The sequence below is a fragment of the Gymnoscopelus braueri genome (assembly GCF_963280865.1).
Source record: "Gymnoscopelus braueri genome assembly, chromosome: 9".
NCBI classification, from domain to species: domain Eukaryota; kingdom Metazoa; phylum Chordata; class Actinopteri; order Myctophiformes; family Myctophidae; genus Gymnoscopelus; species Gymnoscopelus braueri.
Window position 1 is genome coordinate 41,207,242 of NC_137610.1, and position 19,070 is coordinate 41,226,311.

The 19,070-nt window shown below is 41.0% G+C and overlaps 1 protein-coding gene across 3 annotated transcripts in view; it reads left to right on the forward strand.

Annotated features, from left to right (window-relative positions):
* The window catches only part of tasor2 (transcription activation suppressor family member 2), a 58,517-nt gene extending 48,555 nt beyond the window's left edge, over positions 1–9,962 (forward strand). For all 3 annotated transcript variants that reach the window (XM_080437766.1, XM_080437768.1, XM_080437767.1), the window contains 6 exons: positions 482–4,033; positions 4,830–4,955; positions 5,082–5,235; positions 5,354–5,459; positions 5,652–5,833; positions 9,394–9,962. In XM_080437766.1, coding sequence (XP_080293892.1) covers positions 482–4,033; positions 4,830–4,955; positions 5,082–5,235; positions 5,354–5,459; positions 5,652–5,833; positions 9,394–9,491 — 4,218 coding nt within the window. In that variant the 3' untranslated portion in view covers positions 9,492–9,962. The remainder of the gene's footprint in view (positions 1–481; positions 4,034–4,829; positions 4,956–5,081; positions 5,236–5,353; positions 5,460–5,651; positions 5,834–9,393) is intronic.
* The last annotated feature ends 9,108 nt before the right edge of the window (positions 9,963–19,070 follow it).

Consider the following 19,070-nt stretch of genomic DNA (forward strand, 5'->3'; position numbering starts at 1 on the left):
CCCTCCCCATCTCCCTCTCTCTCCCCCTCCCTCCCTCTGCCTCTCACTCTCCCACCCGCCATCTCTCTCCCCCCACTCTTCCTCTACCTCTCCCACCCTCCATCTCTCTCCCCCTCCCCCACTCTACCTATCCCTCCCCCACTCCCCTTCTCCCTCTCTCTTTCACACTAATCAATCCCCCCTCACTATGTCCATAATTGAGCATAATCAATTTGTCTTGATGTCGGGGATGTCCATATATGGGCAGGTGAAATCAGATACAACAGAAACCATTGCCAACAAGCTGATTTGTGCATGTCCATATTTGTGCATATCTTTGCGCCCGTTGTTGCCAGGGTTATTGCATTGACGATGCTTTGCAAACGTGCAGTCCATACATACTGTATATGGGCATATTTGCGCACCCGCCACAGACAGATGAGCAAACGTATGAATAAGTCAGATCCATTTGGGAATTCATTGTGTTCTTTTTTTTCTCTAGACTTTTTTCAGATGCAGCGATAACGTAGACTCCATTGTCAAAATCAATGATGATGTCAGAAGCTCTCAAGGATGTGATGCCACTACGTCACAGAAGATCTGGATCGATCTGGACCACACTGCAATGCCTCTTAAAAGTGCAATTTGTAAAGAGACGTCAAATGTTAGCATTCAGCAAGAGAGCATTCTGGGGACTCAAGGAATTGTGACGGTCTTACAGAAATCGAGCAATGAAAAGTCTGAAAAAGAAGCTTGTGGAGAAAGTCAAAAGCCTGATGAGTCTCGCATTCAACGGATATATGAAAGATATGACCTAGAATTCTCTCCACCAGAGCTTCATATAGATGAAGATTATACAAGTGATGGTACTGCTACAGCCAATGATGTTAATCCTTCATTGACTGAACAACAATCTGCTGAAGAGGAATCTAAAACACTCACGTCAAGTCGGGTTGAAAATGTTGAAGAGGATAAAAATGATCGGCATGTTGAAGATGAGGTTGAAAATGGAAGGGAATCTGAAAGTGACAGGATTGGCTATGGTGACAAAGGAGACGATACCCTTGTGGTGGATAATACCAGCATGGAGGACAGTAACATTTCAGTACATCAAAATGTTGCACCAGACAGTCCCTCTCTCAAGAAGCCTGGTCGTGTGGAATCTCAAAATGAGGTGGCATCACAAATGATAAATGAGCACCATTCAAGACAGAACGTACCCTCTGAGAATAAAGCGTCTTCTGTGTTTGATGAAAACACTCCTGATTTAGATAAAGTAAATGCAGCCATCTCCCACTCAGAGGATATTCTTGTAGGAGAGGAAAGAAAGATTGATCATTCAGTTGAAGAGGAGAGACAGATTGATCGTTCTGATCAGTTATCTTCCCAGCAGCAATCCCAGCTGTCTCAAGTCAAGGTATCAGAAATGCAGGAAGGTCAGGTAGAAATTCCATTCATTGGAATAGACAATTCTATGCAGCATGTGTTACTCTCATTGGCCGTGCTTTCACCAGACAAGGACGCAGAATTAGATAGAAATGATAGATTAGCAAGGACGCATAGTCAGGAAGTAATCCCACTCCTTAGAATAGAAAACGATGAGCAGGATATGTTGGAACATTACTTATATTCACAAGACAAGGTTGAAAAAGAGAGAAAGATTGTTCATTCAGCTGAAGAGAGAACGATTGATAATTCAGCTCAATTATCTTTCCAGCATCAACCCCAGCTTTCTCAAGGCACGGTATCAGAAATGCAGGAATGTCAGGTAGAAATTCCATTAATTGGAATGGACACTTCTAGGCAGGATATGTTAGACTTTGAGTGTGAACAGAACACTCCTCCTTTGGGTGAGTTTGACACAACCATCTCCCAGTCTGAGGATATTCTTGTAGGAAGTCAGAAAAATTATGTAAAGGGAGATTTCGGTGTTACGAGTAGCCAGAATTCTCAAGATCAGAATGACAAATTATTTGAAGAGCAGAGAAAGATTTTTCATTCAGCTAAAGAGGAGATAAGGATTGACTTGAAAGATCGGGTAGAAATTCCATTCATTGGAATAGACACCTCTAGACAGGATTTGTTTGACAATAGTCGGGTAGAACTCCTTACAATAGAATCCTACGGGCAGGATTCACTGGACCAGTTCTTATATTCACAAGACAAGGTTGAAGAAATGGATATAGAATATAATAGATTACCAAGGGCACATAGTGAGATAGAAATCCCATCAATGCTATTACAAGGATATGAAGAGGGTACCTTAGATTCCCAGCTGTTAGGGTCCCCTAACAAGGCAGAACAGCTGTATCAAATTGACGAGAGGATGTGTGGTCTAGAAGAAATTCCATTCCTGTGTGGTCTAGAAGAAATTCCATTCCTGTGTGGTCTAGAAGAAATTCCATTCCTAGAAGTTGAGGACTCCAGGCTGACACAATATGCGGCTAAAGAAGTGTTTCAGACAGAGAAAATGATGGATTGCAATGAAGATACTTTGCATTCCAACCAACAAATAGGCTATATTGAAAGTGAGTATGATGACAGATGTCCAACCCCAACCATGGATGAGAAACCATATGACTATATGCCTTCTTGTAGTGGTGATGAAGAAGTCTGCAAAATGGTCACAGGCAAAGATCTCAGTTTAAGACCAACTCTTATAGAAGACCAGTTGCCTCTTGACCAGGAACGTCATATGTCGGAAGACATGAGTCCTAATCTGCATAATGAACAAAAAGCTCATTCAGACCTTCACATCAGAACTTTCAGAGTACTGAGTTCCTTATCCAAACAGCTCTCTAAATCTAGCCATTCATCCTTTGAGTTTGAAAATGACATTGGCATGCAAGAAAACATAGCTGATTCGCAACACAACTTAGTTAATGATCATTCATTCAGCCAGCGCCCAATCATGGCTGTAAAACCATCTAAGAATGATGACAGCGGAGCAGATTACTTTTGCGCAGAAGAGCCCATGGATACTTCAGAGACTGTCCCCAGAGGCAACCGAACCAAATTCCTTGTTGCCACATACCCTACACCAATTACCACTCACATGGGGATACAAGCAGGCAGTTCCACTGGAATGCTTGAGGACCTCAAAAGGCAAGAAATCACTCGGTCTCGCTCAAAGGCAAGATGGGCATCTGATGATGAAGAGGTTATTGAGAAATTTAATTTGGATGAACCAAAACTTGCTCTTATAGATGCATTATATCAGTACCCAGAAAGTGACCATTCAGACATCAAGATGATTCCTTCTATCACTGTACAGCTGAAAATGGGACAAACATCTGCAGACATGATAACTGAGAAAACCCCTTCAGCTTATGACAGCAGAGAGACAGATTCAATGAAATGCACAGTGTTTTACTCCGGTAAAATGGGAAATGGGCCAACTCTAATGGAACAGCTCTCTGAGAGGTGCCAACAGTCCGACCCCACCCAATCTTCAATGGAGCAAGAGTGTCTCATCTTCTCAGAACAAATGAACCAGCTCATGAAAAGGAAAAGGAGAGGGCTTGGCTCCAGTCATATCAATAACCTTGACAGATCAAAGACCCGCAGGACAGAGAAGGACTCTCCTATCACTGTGCGCTTTTCCTCTCTACAGGAGCAGGAGGATTCATCGGACCACTTTGATTTGCAACCTCGTCTTGCTGGTCAAAGGATCAAGGTAGACATGCAAGAGAGGGAAGGTCTGGCAGAAACCACAGACAAAGAGAATACCTTACATCTTCATAAATTGTCTTATGGAAAAGGACATCAGGGATCTTATGCTGCAGTCTCTGACATGACATCAGAATACCAAGCCATGATGAATGATGTTTGTTCCGGCAAAAAGCTGTCATCCAAAGCTGAGGTCCTCAAACAAGCTAGCAGTTATTCAAAGTCTGGATCGAGCAACCATGTTGACCTGAGTGGTAAAATGAAGAGAGAAATGTATGACAGCCTGCAAAGTAATCTGAATTCAGTAGTGAGGCAATCCTGTAAAACCAAGTTCAGATTCTACATATTGGTGACTTCAGATGACATCTTCTTTAAAGAGACAAAGGTATGGTTAACCATTTTCATCAAATAGAGCCTAATCACAGCAGCCATTTTGACACGTAAGCACAGTGAAGGTAATGACATTATTTGTGGGTAAATTAGTTGTTACTGTGCCAGGGCTGGCGTCACGCAGGGGGGGGGGTCTGACGGCCCCTCAACCGAACCATCTCACGCCCACTGTTGTCGGCTAGCGTCGGCTCTGTACTACTACTGTAGCCATCATAGACGGTTCCTGTACAGTTAACTTAATGCTAGCAGACCAAAACACTTAGATGAAACACCCACAATTCATATTACCTTCAGCTGTGTTTACCTGTCAAAATGGCTGCTGTGGAAAGGTTCCATGTATATCATAATCTTTTCCAGCAAATATAATTTGCTCAGATAATACTATGAATGCCCTGCACTCTTGCTATCATTTTAAAATGATTAAATGCTGCACCTCAGAGGGGGCCCTCATCGCATTATTGTCTTATCAATATCAATGCTATAAAATTTATGCATCTCTGATATATTACATGAATGATGCTCAGTCCACAATCAGTTGTTCATTTAATGTAATTAAATCTATGTAATGTAAAATTACATTTAATAACGTCGTTTTAGAGTTGGTTGTGTAGTTTTAATTTTGCACTGTAATCTGGCTAAGTGTACAACACATTTCTTGTATACCGTGCTGACATGCCTTCCAGGGACTTAAAATACCTCATCATATCTTGAGGCCGGAATTTCCAAGAAGGTTATCTTGTGGTGTTGTGGTGTTTGTAAGGTTTGTCTCTTTTCAATCTGTCATTCCAAAGGCACAGTTGGAAGCAAATGGCCACACTGAGGTAGAGCCATTTCAGTTCTTCCCGGGTGAGGATTGCGCTTCATTGCCACTACTCATCATCCTCAGGAATGAAGATATTGCAGAGCATATTTGTGAGGTAAAAACGGCTACTATCAAAGGACTGTGACAATATAGAGAGTAAATTGCACAATAATATCTATTGCAGAGAATTTGTTTTAACTATGTAAAAGCCGTTTGATTTTCATGTGCCATGTTTTCTCAGGTACCTTATTTGCCGAGGTTGAAGAGATCGCCAGGTGTATTTTTTTCAGGAATTGATGAACCTGATGATATCGTGAACCTTACACATCAGGAGGTTTTCTGCAGAGGTGGTTTCGTGGTGTTTGACAGATCAGCGCTGGAGGAACTCAGTCTTTGTATGAATTATTATTGGATTATTGAATAGCAGTTTTTGGTTTTATGGAGATCTTGTAATATAACAGCATATACTTTTGCCCTTTTCATGATGCTGAACCTTGTCTGATCTTTTTAAAGGCAATGTGAAAAAACTATTGCAAGCGTTAGAGGACCTAGGAAAAACGGGGAAATGGAAGTGGATGCTACACTACAGAGACAGCCGTCAGCTAAAAGAAGATGCACGGTACACTTAAACTCTTTTGCCTCACTTCCGCCTTGTCATACCAACTCAGTTTGTTCTACATTTTGGTTTAGTTAACTGTTAAATGAGTCTGAATAGATGCACAGATTGTTTGATCAAACAACACATCAGTGTACTTCGCTGTAGGGAGCCAAAAGGCAGCTAATATGATTAAATTGCTATTTCTGTCTGCAGGTTGAGTGCAGAAGCAAAGGAGAAAAAATACTTGATCGACTGCTGCCAAGAAGCTGGAATGGTGGAGGTCTTGCCCTACCATGAGTGTGACCTTATGTCACAGGAACAACCTAACTACCTCAGTTGTCTGAGTCATTTACAGGTCCAGAATATATCGGCACGCTTCCCTGTTTTCATAACGGGTATGACATTAATGTACTAATATATTATGTATGTTTGGATGGATGGATGGATGGTGGGCCTTGCATGTGTGATTTGTTGCATTTAAATGTCAGTGGGTGAGATTTGTCCCAAAACTTGCGGTGACATCCTGCGACTTTCACAAATATCTGTCGGCCCACAGCTTGGGAAAGACGCAGAAATTTGCCGTGTGTTAGGGAGATGGTACATATGTGTCGGCTTCCCTGATTAGCCAACCCCTGCCGATGCCCCCTTTCTTCAACACTCGGTCCTCTCTGTAAATACTATGGCAGACGCTAACGCTAATACATTTTTATAGAAGTGTGGTGGAGCACATTTAGACGCCACACAGGTCTTCACCGGGTCTTACAACAATAGCTACAAATAACGTCAGGGTGAACATGGCCAAATAATAAATGAATAGCCAAACTAGTTCTGAGGAAGCAAGCTAGCATGTAAGCTAGCTGAGCTAGCTGTCCTGCTACTGAGCGAGAAACAATAAAAGTCACTAAACCTGAGTCTCCAAACTAGACAAAAACAATCGTTGAGTTTCACCCCCTGTGTTTAAGGAACTGCTAGGTCCATTTGGTCCTGTATCTGTACACTGCCAGAGCAAACACAAACACGGTGGAGTAGGGGTGTTCGATATTGAAAAATATACTATCACGATATTTTTCAAGAAATATCACGATAGACGATATATATCACCATAAAATAATTTATGTTCGTTTTTAGGATTATTATTATTTTATGATTATTAATAACTTGATTAATTATAATATATGATTATATTTTTTTTATAAAATATGATCATGGGGCACGTATAATCATTATATTATATAATATAATGAATCATCATATCTTATTAATTAATGTGTTCACAGACAGGCTACATACAGATAGATAGATAGATGGATATTATGTTCGTTTTTATGCTGCTGATAGATAGATAGATAGATATAGATATAATATTAGTTTTTATGCTGCTGATAGATAGATAGATATAGATATAATATTCGTTTTAATGCTGCTGATAGATACATAGATATAATATTAGTTTTTATGCTGCTGATAGATAGATAGATGTAGATATAATATTAGTTTTGTATGCTGCTGATAGATAGATAATATTAGTTTTTATGCTGCTGATAGATAGATATCTATTCCTTTTTATCCAGCTGTTGCATCATGTGACATTCAGTGTAGGCTGCTTGATGGTGAGTTAGTAGTATAACAGACTGCTTCAGACAGAACATCTGACAGTCAGTGGTGGAATGTAACTAAGTACATGTACTTAAGTACAAATTTGAGGAATTTTCACTTTACTGGATTATCTTACATTTTCAGTACTTTTACTTCTACTCCACTACATCTCAGAGGCAAATATTGCTCTTTTACTCCACTACAATTTAGTTACTTTGTAGATTTGTAATATTACAAAACACGCATTAACCACTTTATCCCTATATACTTCGGCTATTTGAAAATAGCCGATCTACAAGCTCACAACGTGTCGCTTTGCGACCTGTTGTGAGCATTTCTGCATTGCAGTACTGATACTTTTACTCAAGTACTTTTTCCACCACTGCTGACAGTAGCCTAGTATTACACCTACCTACCTACTAACAGTAGACTAGCAGGTCACACAATGGATCATTGATATGCATATGCATCCAGCCAGGTCGGTCATTCCTATGTTAATTCATGGTGGTGTTAAGCTTTTGTAAGCGAAGTACGAATTGTTTTTTTTAATCGATACGCGAAGTCCGTCCATGTGCGTGCGTGCACTCTTTATGCGGGGACGGGACACCTTCGCTGTTTCACCCGCGTTTGGTTAAAAGTTATATCGAGTGACGTTCGAACATTGCAAACTTTGCAATTAACTTTAGTTTGCACCGTGTCGGTTTTGGAATATCAAAATGAGCCTGACTCTCCGTCCATTACTGCTGTTGTGCAGAGTGCAGACTGACAAGACAAGAGCGACGATCGCCTCGCTGCCAAGAAGAAAGGGGAGTGTGTGTGATGAACACAACAGATCTTCAAGCAATCAATGCGGTCCGGACGTGCGGTCGAGACGCGTTGTTAGCTTGTAGATCTGCTATTTTTGGCGAACGAAACCGTCGTACTACAGAAGTATAAATGAAGGAATAGAACTGCAAATCATAGACTGTGCACTCACAGGATCTCAATGGAAACAAGACCACAAGGACTTTTTTTGGACCTTTTAGACTAAAAGTATTTTGCCTAATAAAATATAAAAAAAAAAAAAAAAACTGAGTGCACGTTCTATGACTAAGTGCCTCCCTGTATGACTGAAATTAGATTTTTTTTTTTTATGACGATATGTATGATATCTCTGAAAACGCATATCGTGGGGACATTCTATCGCCTCGACGATAGTTATCACAATATCGAACACCCCTACGGTGGAGTGAGTCTTTCACCCATTCTACACCAGCAGTTACACACAGGAGACATCACACTGAGAAGATCCAAAATACCTATATAAAACAATAACAGGTGGCCGTAATTTATGGCGACTCGCAACGATCGATTTGTCCGCAGTTTGTGTTAGTTGGTTATATGTTCTTGGTTCTTCGTGGAATCTCAACTGCAATGCTGGCAAACAAAATTCTGCCTAATCGACCCGCATTTCTAACATCAGCAACAAAACACATCCTCGCAGATACAAAAATACAAATATAAAAACAAACTAAAATCTGTCACAAGTTGTTGTGTTGACAGACACGACTGTGAGGATTCTCCGACCAATCAGTAGTCACAAGCTTTACACGTCACTGCTTTGGCCCCGTTTGGCCTAGCTCAGACCTTTGGTGCCAAAATAGGCACACATTTAGGACCTCTTTGACACCACTAAGCCCAGGTAAAAAAAAATGAAAAAAGTAATAAAAAAAACACGGCCCGCGTATTAGGAGGGCAGGGTGAGTCACCAGAAGCAAGGACGGGTGTTTTTGATGAATCTAACATGTTAAAAAAGTTTTAAGTTATAATGGGTTTGTATAGGAAGGGGGCGTGTCTGATAAAATGAATATCAAATATCTAAATACTGAATCAAGCAACTTAAAAAGGGTCTGGGGGGCTCTCAAAAGCCTGAGTAGACAATAAAATGACCCAAAGTTTTTTTGACAGTGAAATACCCCTTTAAGTTTAGGATACAAGGACTCGGGGAGAGACGGAATGCTGAGGGTGGAGAAGGGGAAAAATATACAACACAGGTCTCCGGACTAAATTTAAGTCTGGAAAATAATTAAGATTGCTTTATTCATAGCCAGAGACATTTGGCAACAACTTTTTAGAACAGTAAACTGTGCTTTAAGCTTCTCTTGCTTCAAGGCTGCAACATTTGTGGGACTATGCCAAAAGTTCATTTCAAGGTAGTTAACTATACCCATGGCCTCTCCAGGATGTGCTTTCCTAAAAACATATTTTCAACTATTTTCTATTTGGATAGATTCATTCTAATTAGTGCAGGTTGTAATTGGTGTTGAATTAAATAAATAATGATGCAACGCATTAAAAATCACTGTTTTTATTCTTGCAGATGCAACGGTGGGCAGTACCTTTGGAAGAAGTGGAATTTTAGCGATGAATATAGATGCGTTCCTGATCACTTCTCAAAGTGAATTTTATACTATATAAACGGAAAGAAATTGAAGGACTATGCGGAATACTGCTTTCAAGCTTGGTTAAGTACATGGAAATCCACTCAAAACAACATAACAAAAACTGCAAAGACAACAAAACTGTAAAATGGTTATTTCAAAATTCTACAGTAATTGTTTAAATTATACACATTCGCTTTTTTTTACTTTTGTACCTGACTTGATATGTAGATTTTTGGTTGGATATTGGAAGTTTAGTCATATTATTTATGTGTACATTTTATTTATTAACCATTTAATGGCTAGACTAACAATGATACCAACGTGCAGGTAGGTTTGTATATTTGATTTTATTTTTTTAGATATTTTTTTACTATTATTGCACTGCAAAATCTGTATGGGGACCCATACACATTCAGTGCTTCTATTCTTTTTTAAGAGATGTAAATATTGTCATTGTTCAGCTGTGTTTTCATGATTAAGAGATATAAAGATCAAGCAAACTTTGTATGTTCTTGTACCTGATTGAAATGTATATCTGTCTGAAATGCCTGTTTAGAGTTTGATATCAGTTGAGTCCTTCAAATGTTAATACTTTAATATGACCTAAATGACCTATGGCCTATGACCTTAATCCCTTGTAATGCAAACACAGAATAATCAGAATCAACTTTATTGTCACATCACTGGTTTACCGATGTAAAGAAGTGGGTGGAATTTGATATTGCGTAAGCAGGCTGGACTAAGGCGTCAGTTGACTTTACTGTTTAGACTTGACTAAACAATCTCTCAAATGTAAAACAACAAGGACGAAAACTGGGCAATATACTGTACATTTAAACAAAATGTGTGTATATATATATATATATATATATATATATATATATATATATATATATATATATATATATATATATATATAATGTCTGATGCTTTTTCCATATACACAGTGGCATCTGAAGTGGTTATACTAAATATTTACTCAGAAATGTCATGGTGACCATACTGTAAGTTAACAACACCCTGTGTTAAAAACAATTACCCGCTGCCAAAAAAAATATTTTCAAAAATTATAAATCTAACATGGGACGCACCACAGCCTTTAATGACCACAGGCCGGTTGCTCTGACGACATATGAAGATCTTTGAGCAACTGGACCTGCAGCACCTGAAACTTGTGAGGGACTACCTTGGTACCTAAACTAAAAAAGTTTAGGTACCAGCTAAGAATTGGGTACAGGATGCCATCATCTACCTGCAACGGAGCCTACACCGACCTGTCCCCAGGGTGCAACACTGGATTTTGTTCTTTGACTTTCCCAGTGCTTTCAACACCATCCAAACACACCGGCTAGCTGCAAAGCTCTCTGCGTGCAGGTGGATCATGGCCTGGTGGCCTGCATCACAGAGTATCTTTCCTACTCTGTGATCTTGTACATCAAACTGCAGGACTGCATATCAATGTGTCGGTGATCAGCACAGTTGTTCCCCAGGGCACCCTTCTTGATCACCCTTTACACATCCACCTTTTCCACGACAACATTATTGTCATCTGTATTATGAATGACTACGGACAAACACAACGCCGTGGTAGAGAGCTTCATGGAGTGGAGCCATGACAGCCACATTCGCCTCAATGCAAGTAAGACCAAGGATCTGGTGGTGGTCAACAGGGGACCTGCAGACCCCAGCATCATCCAAGTGGAGTCATGGAGTTTGTGGACACCTACAAGTTCCTGGGCGTACACCTGAACAAAACTGGTCTGATAACGCTTATGTGCTCTACAGGACGGTTTTCTTCCTGAGTTGGCTCAGGACCTTTTGTGTAACAGGATGCTAAAGATGTTCTACCAGTCTGTTGTGGCCAGTGTCCTCTGCAATTGCCTAATGCGGTTACATCGACAATAGAGACAGTAATAGACTGACATAGCTTGTGAAGAAGTTTGGCTCTGTTGTCTGTGCTAACCAGCATGCCTCTTGCATGCGTTCTTGTCTGTTTTTTGTAACTACTGTAAACTGCCATGATAACTTTTCCCTCATGGGATCAATAAAAGCCTGTCTGTCTGTCTTTCTATTGTCGCTTATAGTCGCAGGCCAACTAGTGATAATTTACTTACAAATAAATGTCGTCTCATTTCTTGTAAGTACTGTATGGGCCTGTAGTGTTTGCAAAGTCACTTGACTCCTGTTGCAGTTGTTTGCCTCATAATGGGACTATACTGACGGGACAGTGGCTTTTTTTTAACTGAAGGATATCTTTCTGAATGATCCGCCAAGCAGATAGTTTTTCAGCCATTGTGTACATGATTATTGCAAATGGAGTAGCTGTATATTTCATATGCTCTGCCATGCAGACAATCCCACACCCTAGTTGATACCATTTCCGATTTTTAAAACACATAATTTGAGGGTCATAGTGTTGGAAAAGTTACTCAAAACCAGTAATATATTACCTACTACTAGTTACTTGTTTAAAAAGTAATATTACTTTACATATTACTCCCTGCCAAAAGTAACTCGTTACTTATTACTTTACTTTTTTTTCTCTCGCCCCTTTTTTTCTCTCTAATTGTATCCTTTCTCCCCAAAAGTCTTACTTTGCATTTTCAACATTAGCAGTTGAAAGTTCCTTCTTGTTACCGACAGCGGACAACAATGTTCTTCAAATCTTTGGTCCGGACAAAGTCAAAATAATGACAATTATTTACCACTGTGCTCGGGTGGCGCAGTGGTAAAGTCACTGCCCACCACTACGGAGGTTGTGGGTTCAAATTCACCGTGGTGCGTCTGGCTTTTTCGAGCGTCTACACGAACACAATTGGCCCGTGTTCGGGGGAGGGAAACCGGGCGGGCAGAGTGATGTCGGTCATTGCACGTACTCCTACGGGCTGGGGTGGCACCTGTCAGTGGGGAGTGTTGGGTGGGAGGAGTAGTACGAAGGCTCTACGTCCTCCTGGTGGGGGCTCCTCACTGGCAGGTGAGTCAGTAGGACATGACAGCAGTGACAACACAGAAATTAGTGTGGGGAGGAATCAATTTGCATAACGACTAAATAAAGGAGAAAAAGGGGTAAAAAATAATTGGCAACTCTAAATAAAAAAATAATAACAATATTTCCAAGTAGTAAACGTAATGTGCAGTGCCGGTGTCTCCTCCTCTCGCAGTCTGTGAGTCTCACAATAACACTAACCCCTGTTCGATCCGGTTTAAGGCCCGCCCTTCCGCATCCGATATTTCACACACACAGACAAGTGCGCAACGTTTCCGTATCCGCTCTAGAGTGTAGACCTAGACCGGATCAGCAGCCTGCAAAGCAACTCGATCCCAACCTAGCCTTCCATTATATCAACTTACCAAAAACAACACAGGATCAGATAAACACATTCAAGGCCACAGTACCACCAAGGCTTGTGAAAATAGTAATAACTTACTTTTGGAAAATAGCCACTGTAATATTTATTACTTAAAACGTGAAAGGAATTCGTTTTATTACTAGTTACTGGAAAAAAGTAATAATATTACTTTAAGTAGTTACTTTAGTTACTTTCCAACTTACGTACACTTATCTAAGTGTCTAGGTAGCTTAGTCGGTAGAGCACTCGCCTTTGGACCACATGGTTCTGGATTTTGATACCCTGCACCACCAACTCTGCATGAGTACTGTAGCTCAGCCTCTTTGGACAGAGGATAAGCTACTCCAACCAATTTTACTTATACTTATAGTTATGTTTTATATAGTCTATATCATGACCAAAAACAGTATTCTGTAGTTGTCTTGAGGTATGATGATATACTTGAAATTCTCAAAGAGGAAACATTGTCGCCAACACAGGAACATACAAATAGTTTGAAACAGCAGAAAAACATAGAGGTGCTCAGTGGAGCGCATATCTCAAGCCAGGTTGGGTTGCCAAGCCTGTCCGGGGCTAATATCACAAACCACTGGACTTACTCTTACGTGCATTCTACCAGCACAGCAAGCCAAAATTGTCACACATTTTTAATATAGTTTTACTTTTTAGAACTTTAAATTTATAAAATTGAAGGTCGGATTGGTTAGAAACTGTCGGGTGCAGACAAAAGCTAGGGTAGACGTTAAAATGACCCCAAACATGTTTATTTAAAAAATATATATATTGGAATAGGATTATACATTTCTGTTCACATACATGGATTTCTAAAAAGAAATGTCTGGCAAAGGAACTCATTGCAAACTAACTTTCAACATGAAAGCAAAACTCTGGCAATATGAATCCAGCAACATTTCCCAACACGTTAATTTGTTCACAGCCTTTTCACATAGGTAAGTATAACCCCTAGGTAAATCCCAGCCAATCAGCGATGGGGGCAGGGTTTTGAACTCAACTGGCTTGGGAATCATTAGGATGTGGCTATTATGCAGATTTTTTAAGATTTATTTTACAAATTGTATAGAACAGCGGTTTTCCGTATGCCCTCCAAACATACATGTCTGTGGCTAATCTTGCTAACCACTACACATAGCACTAGAAATCCTATAGTTGCATAATATCACTTTAAGATGGTAACCTTTCCATACTTTGTCGAACAGCCCTCAACACGAAATGTGACAGCGTCGTAACTAATGTATTGCCAAGATACATTAGTTATTGAGCTCAATGCCCTGGCCCCACCGCTATGATTTGCTGTGACGGGTGAAGTAAACACAAATTTCCTATGTCCTACGTTAATTATTTTGTAGGATAGGGCCTGAAGAAGAGAGCTTGGTTTTGTTACCTCAGCAAGGCACGCGACATGCATGCCGAGAGCAGCTTATGGCTGCGCACCTTGACAGGCTGAGTTGGCAACCAACGTGCATGGTTTTACAACTAATGTATGACTTTTTAAATCACTTGAAAACAAGGCAGCTGACATCGCTTGAAACGAGCCTGAAAGGCCTTCACACTTCCAACGAGTGTACTGTCTGAGTTGACAAGACATGGTGGAAGGAATAGTTTCACCAAAAAAGTGCTCACTCCATGCGTCTCAGCCAATCACACTAATGGGTGATCTCAATTGACGTGCTTATTCTTTATGGAGTGTCTGCGAACGGCCGAGCCATATAGAATAGAGTTTGACTTTATGTATCTATATTGCCAAAACGTTTGTGTGCCTGCTAATCTCGCAAACTACTACACTGATGAAGTTCTTGTGCACACTGCCAGCAGGCCAACTAAGTTAATTTTCAAATCTGTGAAAGACAACTTTCTTTGTGAATTCATAATCTCAGATCCCTCTATGGCTAGGAGACTTGCTTGGTGGCCATGTATGTAGCCTACTGTATTTCCATATTGGGGCAATATTGGATCACTCCAATATGATATATGCAGCAGGCAGATGAATCCGTAGATTGGTAGATTACCAGATTAATCTGTGTACGGGGTACACAGATGTATTGTATGTGTATTTCGACATGTATGTACATGCAATACTGGTCTGGTCAAAACTGTATTGTGGCGTGGAGGGTTTCCTTGTCCTTTTGTTTGTCTGAAACCCTCCCATTTGTCATGGTGTTGGGACTGCCCCCATCCTGTAACAAGTTGTGGGAAACTGTGTAGTTAGCTTAGGTGGCTTGCAGTTTTTTCCCTGAGTGGGAACACACGTGCGTACTCTCCTCGACGCGGCTGTACCGCCTTTTGAAATCACGAACTTGTGCACTCAGGGTGAGCTGGTTGTGAGATCTCTCCAACTTCAGTGAGTGTTCTGTGAGCTTTCTGTTGGCTTTCCGCGTTCCACGCGGACGGGTCTGAGCCCTCGACCTAGCAACAGCGTACATTCGTTTTAAAGCACACTGTATCCTCCCTGTCTACGTCCCTGTCCCTGTCCTAGCACCTTTGCCAGGTTGTACCACATTAATGAGGTCCCTTCCAACCGGGTGGAACAAGCCATTTTGTGGGTCGCCTCCGCTTCTGTGGAATCGGCAGCCTGCTGTTGTGAGGACCCTAGCCCAGTGTTTATCAACCCTGGCAAACGTCCCAATTTTGGTCCGCGAGTACTGCTGAGGTGTTCCGCGCCGTTTGAAGAAAGTGTGAACCCAGACCCTCGAGGACAATAGCGCCGATCGTCCGTCAATCGATACGGCCATCATCCGTTTCACACACAGCCACGGCCGAGTCCATTCAGTGTAGCGACCATCACCCATAGGAATGCAAATATGTTGTCCTACCTGGTACTGTATAAGGGTACAGGGTACATGCTTTGGCACTCAGTCAGTATTACTAAGTGGGTCGGAACGGGTCGGAACGGGTCGATACGGCGGACCTGAACGTCGTACCTGCTAAGAGGGGCTGTCCTGTCCCAAAAGCCCATGTTATAACCTGCCATGATGAATGTCCAACAATAAAACAATACATAAGTGTTAGTTTTCTTATAAAGTGCTTCTAAATCACTCCAGTGTGTTTGTGTCAACGTTTGTAGTGTTTAATTACTCCTCCACGCCACAGAGAGAATCTCTTGCAACTCGTGCCGTGGATATAACCGGAAAACTCGCCCCAAAACACACTCGCCCCCATTTCTTTTCGCGGACCAGCGGTTCTTGTATTCCTGTATTTGTTTTACTGAGGATAAGGTTAGAAATAAGTTTACGGTTAGCCATATTATTAGTTTTACTGAGGTTACGTTTAGGAATAAGGTTAGGTTTAGGCATAGTTTAATGAGGTTACGTTTAGGAATACCAGGTGAATATCACCGGATTTCCCCGGGGGTGACTGTTTTGGGGCGAGAGTTTTTGTGTTCGTCTGTAGTGGGCAACAGCGCATGCGTCCGCAATAACGCTATCAGGATCAGATTATTAGATATTATTATCAGATATTAGAAGTATATTGGGTACCAATTATACTTACCAAAGAAGAACTTGAAGTGACCCAAGTGTATATATTTGTAGGCCAAAGATTTATATATTTGTAATGGTCAAGGTTTCTTTATACCTGCCCAATAGAGTGTGTGTGTGTGTGTGTGTGTGTGTGTGTGGTATATCGTATATCTAGGTGTGCCCTGGGTTCTTTTGGCTAAGCCAGGTGTGCCTTGGCACAAAAAAGGTTGATAAACACTGCCCTAGCCCAACCCCTTCTGATAGGTGTGTTGTGCTTTGTTCCTTTTCCTAGCTCACCGAGTAATCTGGTATTGTCAATATCATATTGGAATGATCCAATATAGCGCTACATAACGATGGCTACGTAGGTAACCACGGTTATGTGAGTGATTGGATCATTCCAATCGTCATTCCGGTGTTCTAGGGCGCCTCGAGAAGGACACGAGGTGGAAAGGTAGGCTTAGGGATTTGAGGCAGTCGCAGAGGGCGACGCCCCCTAGGCATGGCACACCCTGTACACAGATTAATCTGGTAATCTAGCTCGGATGCCTCCGCCCGCCATGGAGGGATATATCATATTGGATTGATCCAATCGCTCACATAACCGTGGTTACCTAGTCCTACGTAACCATCGTTCTACAAGTTATTTTCATTATACTGGAAATGGGTTAATAGCTTATGTAGTTAATTCATTATGTACTTTTTCCATTCCTAGAAATGTAGTGGAGTCAAAAGTAGGCCTACAATATTTATCTTTGAAATATAGTGGAGTGAAAGTTATTAGTATCCTAAGTAAGTACAGATACTCAAATGAACTTCATTACTGTTCACCTCTGAACTGTCACTAACAGAACAATGTCATATCACTAACCGACCCATGTCATGTCCCTAGCAGCAGAACCATTTCATGCCACTATCTCACTAACAGAACCATATCATCTCACTAATGGAACCATATCACAAACGGAACCATGTAAGACTGATTTATACTTGGTTGCTCGCCGTGTCGGTGAAACCCAAAAAAGCCTGATTTATACTTGATTGTAAGCTGTGCCTCTAGCCAAAAATACTATTTGTAGGTATCCAAAAATACTAGTTTTGAATACTTTTGGTTAGTTTGGGCTACTATCTGGTGTTTTGGGTAGGGTTACACCAATGCCACTCTTTTTTTTCAGACCTAGTACGAGTACTTTATTTTAAGTACTCGCTGATACCGAGTACCGATACGAGTACTATTTGTTTGGTTTTAATCTAACCCACAGTTAGATCTTCAATCTAGTTTATCGAAAACTGTCATTTGAGCAGCACGGCCAAAGTAAGGTAAAATAAAAACATCAAAATAAACTTGATTGCTAATGTACAAGTACATAAGCAGAGTACCAGCGCTAATACTGATACCGGTATCAGTGCAACACTAGTTTTGGATAACTGCACAGGCATGTTTTGGGGTGTTTGTGTGATTGTGCTGGCATTTTGGATATTTTAGTTAGTTTGTGGTATTTGGGGTTGTTTGGGGTACTTTTCGTTGGTTCCGGGTACTTTTGGGTTAGTAAAGTATTTGTAGCCTGGTTCCCAAGCTATGTCACCCTTAGGTCAAGAGCCTATCTCCCGCTTCTGTAGTGAGGGCAGCTTGATGATGTGCAAGCACCCCTGGACATGACGCTAGTACAGTATGTTGCAGTCCCGACCCTTGATGCAGAGTGCCAAGCAGGGAGGCATTCCGTACCATTTTGATAGTCTTTCGTATGAGACGGCCGGGGATTAAACCCCCGATCAGGGTGGACACACTAACCACAAGGCCACTGAGCTGGTTACATTTGGCTACTTTGGGGTATTCTGGGGATACTTTGGGGTATGTTATTTATATTTCTGGGAACTTTTGGATAGTTTTGTGTAATTTTGGTTTGGGGTATTTGAGAGGGGGTGAAGGAAGAAAGATCACGTGGCTTTGGAGGGGAGCAGATCTACAAGCTCTCATCATGTCGTGCTGCGTTGTGGGCTTGTAGATGGTTATTTGGATAAATATTTTTGAAGAAGAAGAAGAATCTGAAGAATTATTAAAAATAATGAACACGAACAAAAACATGTCATAACATAAGTGACCGCTCACTTTGTCTGGCTGGGGTGGCTCAAGGTGGAAGCCAGAGTACAGCAACTTGCAACAGTGCCTAACTACTTCTCTAGAGTGAGTGATGCCCATGGGCATAACACCAGAGGTAGCTCATCTGACCTTGTTCCCCCAAAATACGAAACATGGGGAGAAATGCATTCTACTATGCTGCCACCAAAATGTGGATTGCCTTAAGATCTTGACTCCTCACCGAAACTCAAAACTAATCTAAAAGAATCACTGACCTCAAAAGACAATAGGACTCCCATTGGTGACTCCCCCATCACCAAGTTTGTACAATATATAATATATAATGTGAGGACAAGATATTCCTTGACAAGATTGTCTCTGTGTGCTGTTCCCTGACAAACGTGTAGCAGTGTCTCAGTAGGATATTCTTTGTGCCTTTGTTGTTCATTCTGCTTCTAGAAGCCATATCTTTGGCCAAATCTGTAATGGGCCTAGGCATATGACTTGATTGATTTATTGCCTGATGGATGTTGAGATGGTTTGTTCAATGTTCTGGTTATTAGCATTTATGTAATGGTTTGTGTTGCCCTCAAAATGCACCTAGTTTGTGACATGGTTTCAAATAAAAAAACAAATTAAGAAAGTAACTGTTTTGCTGAGTTCTTCCATTTCTTATAACTGAATGTAATGAGGACCACAGACCACAA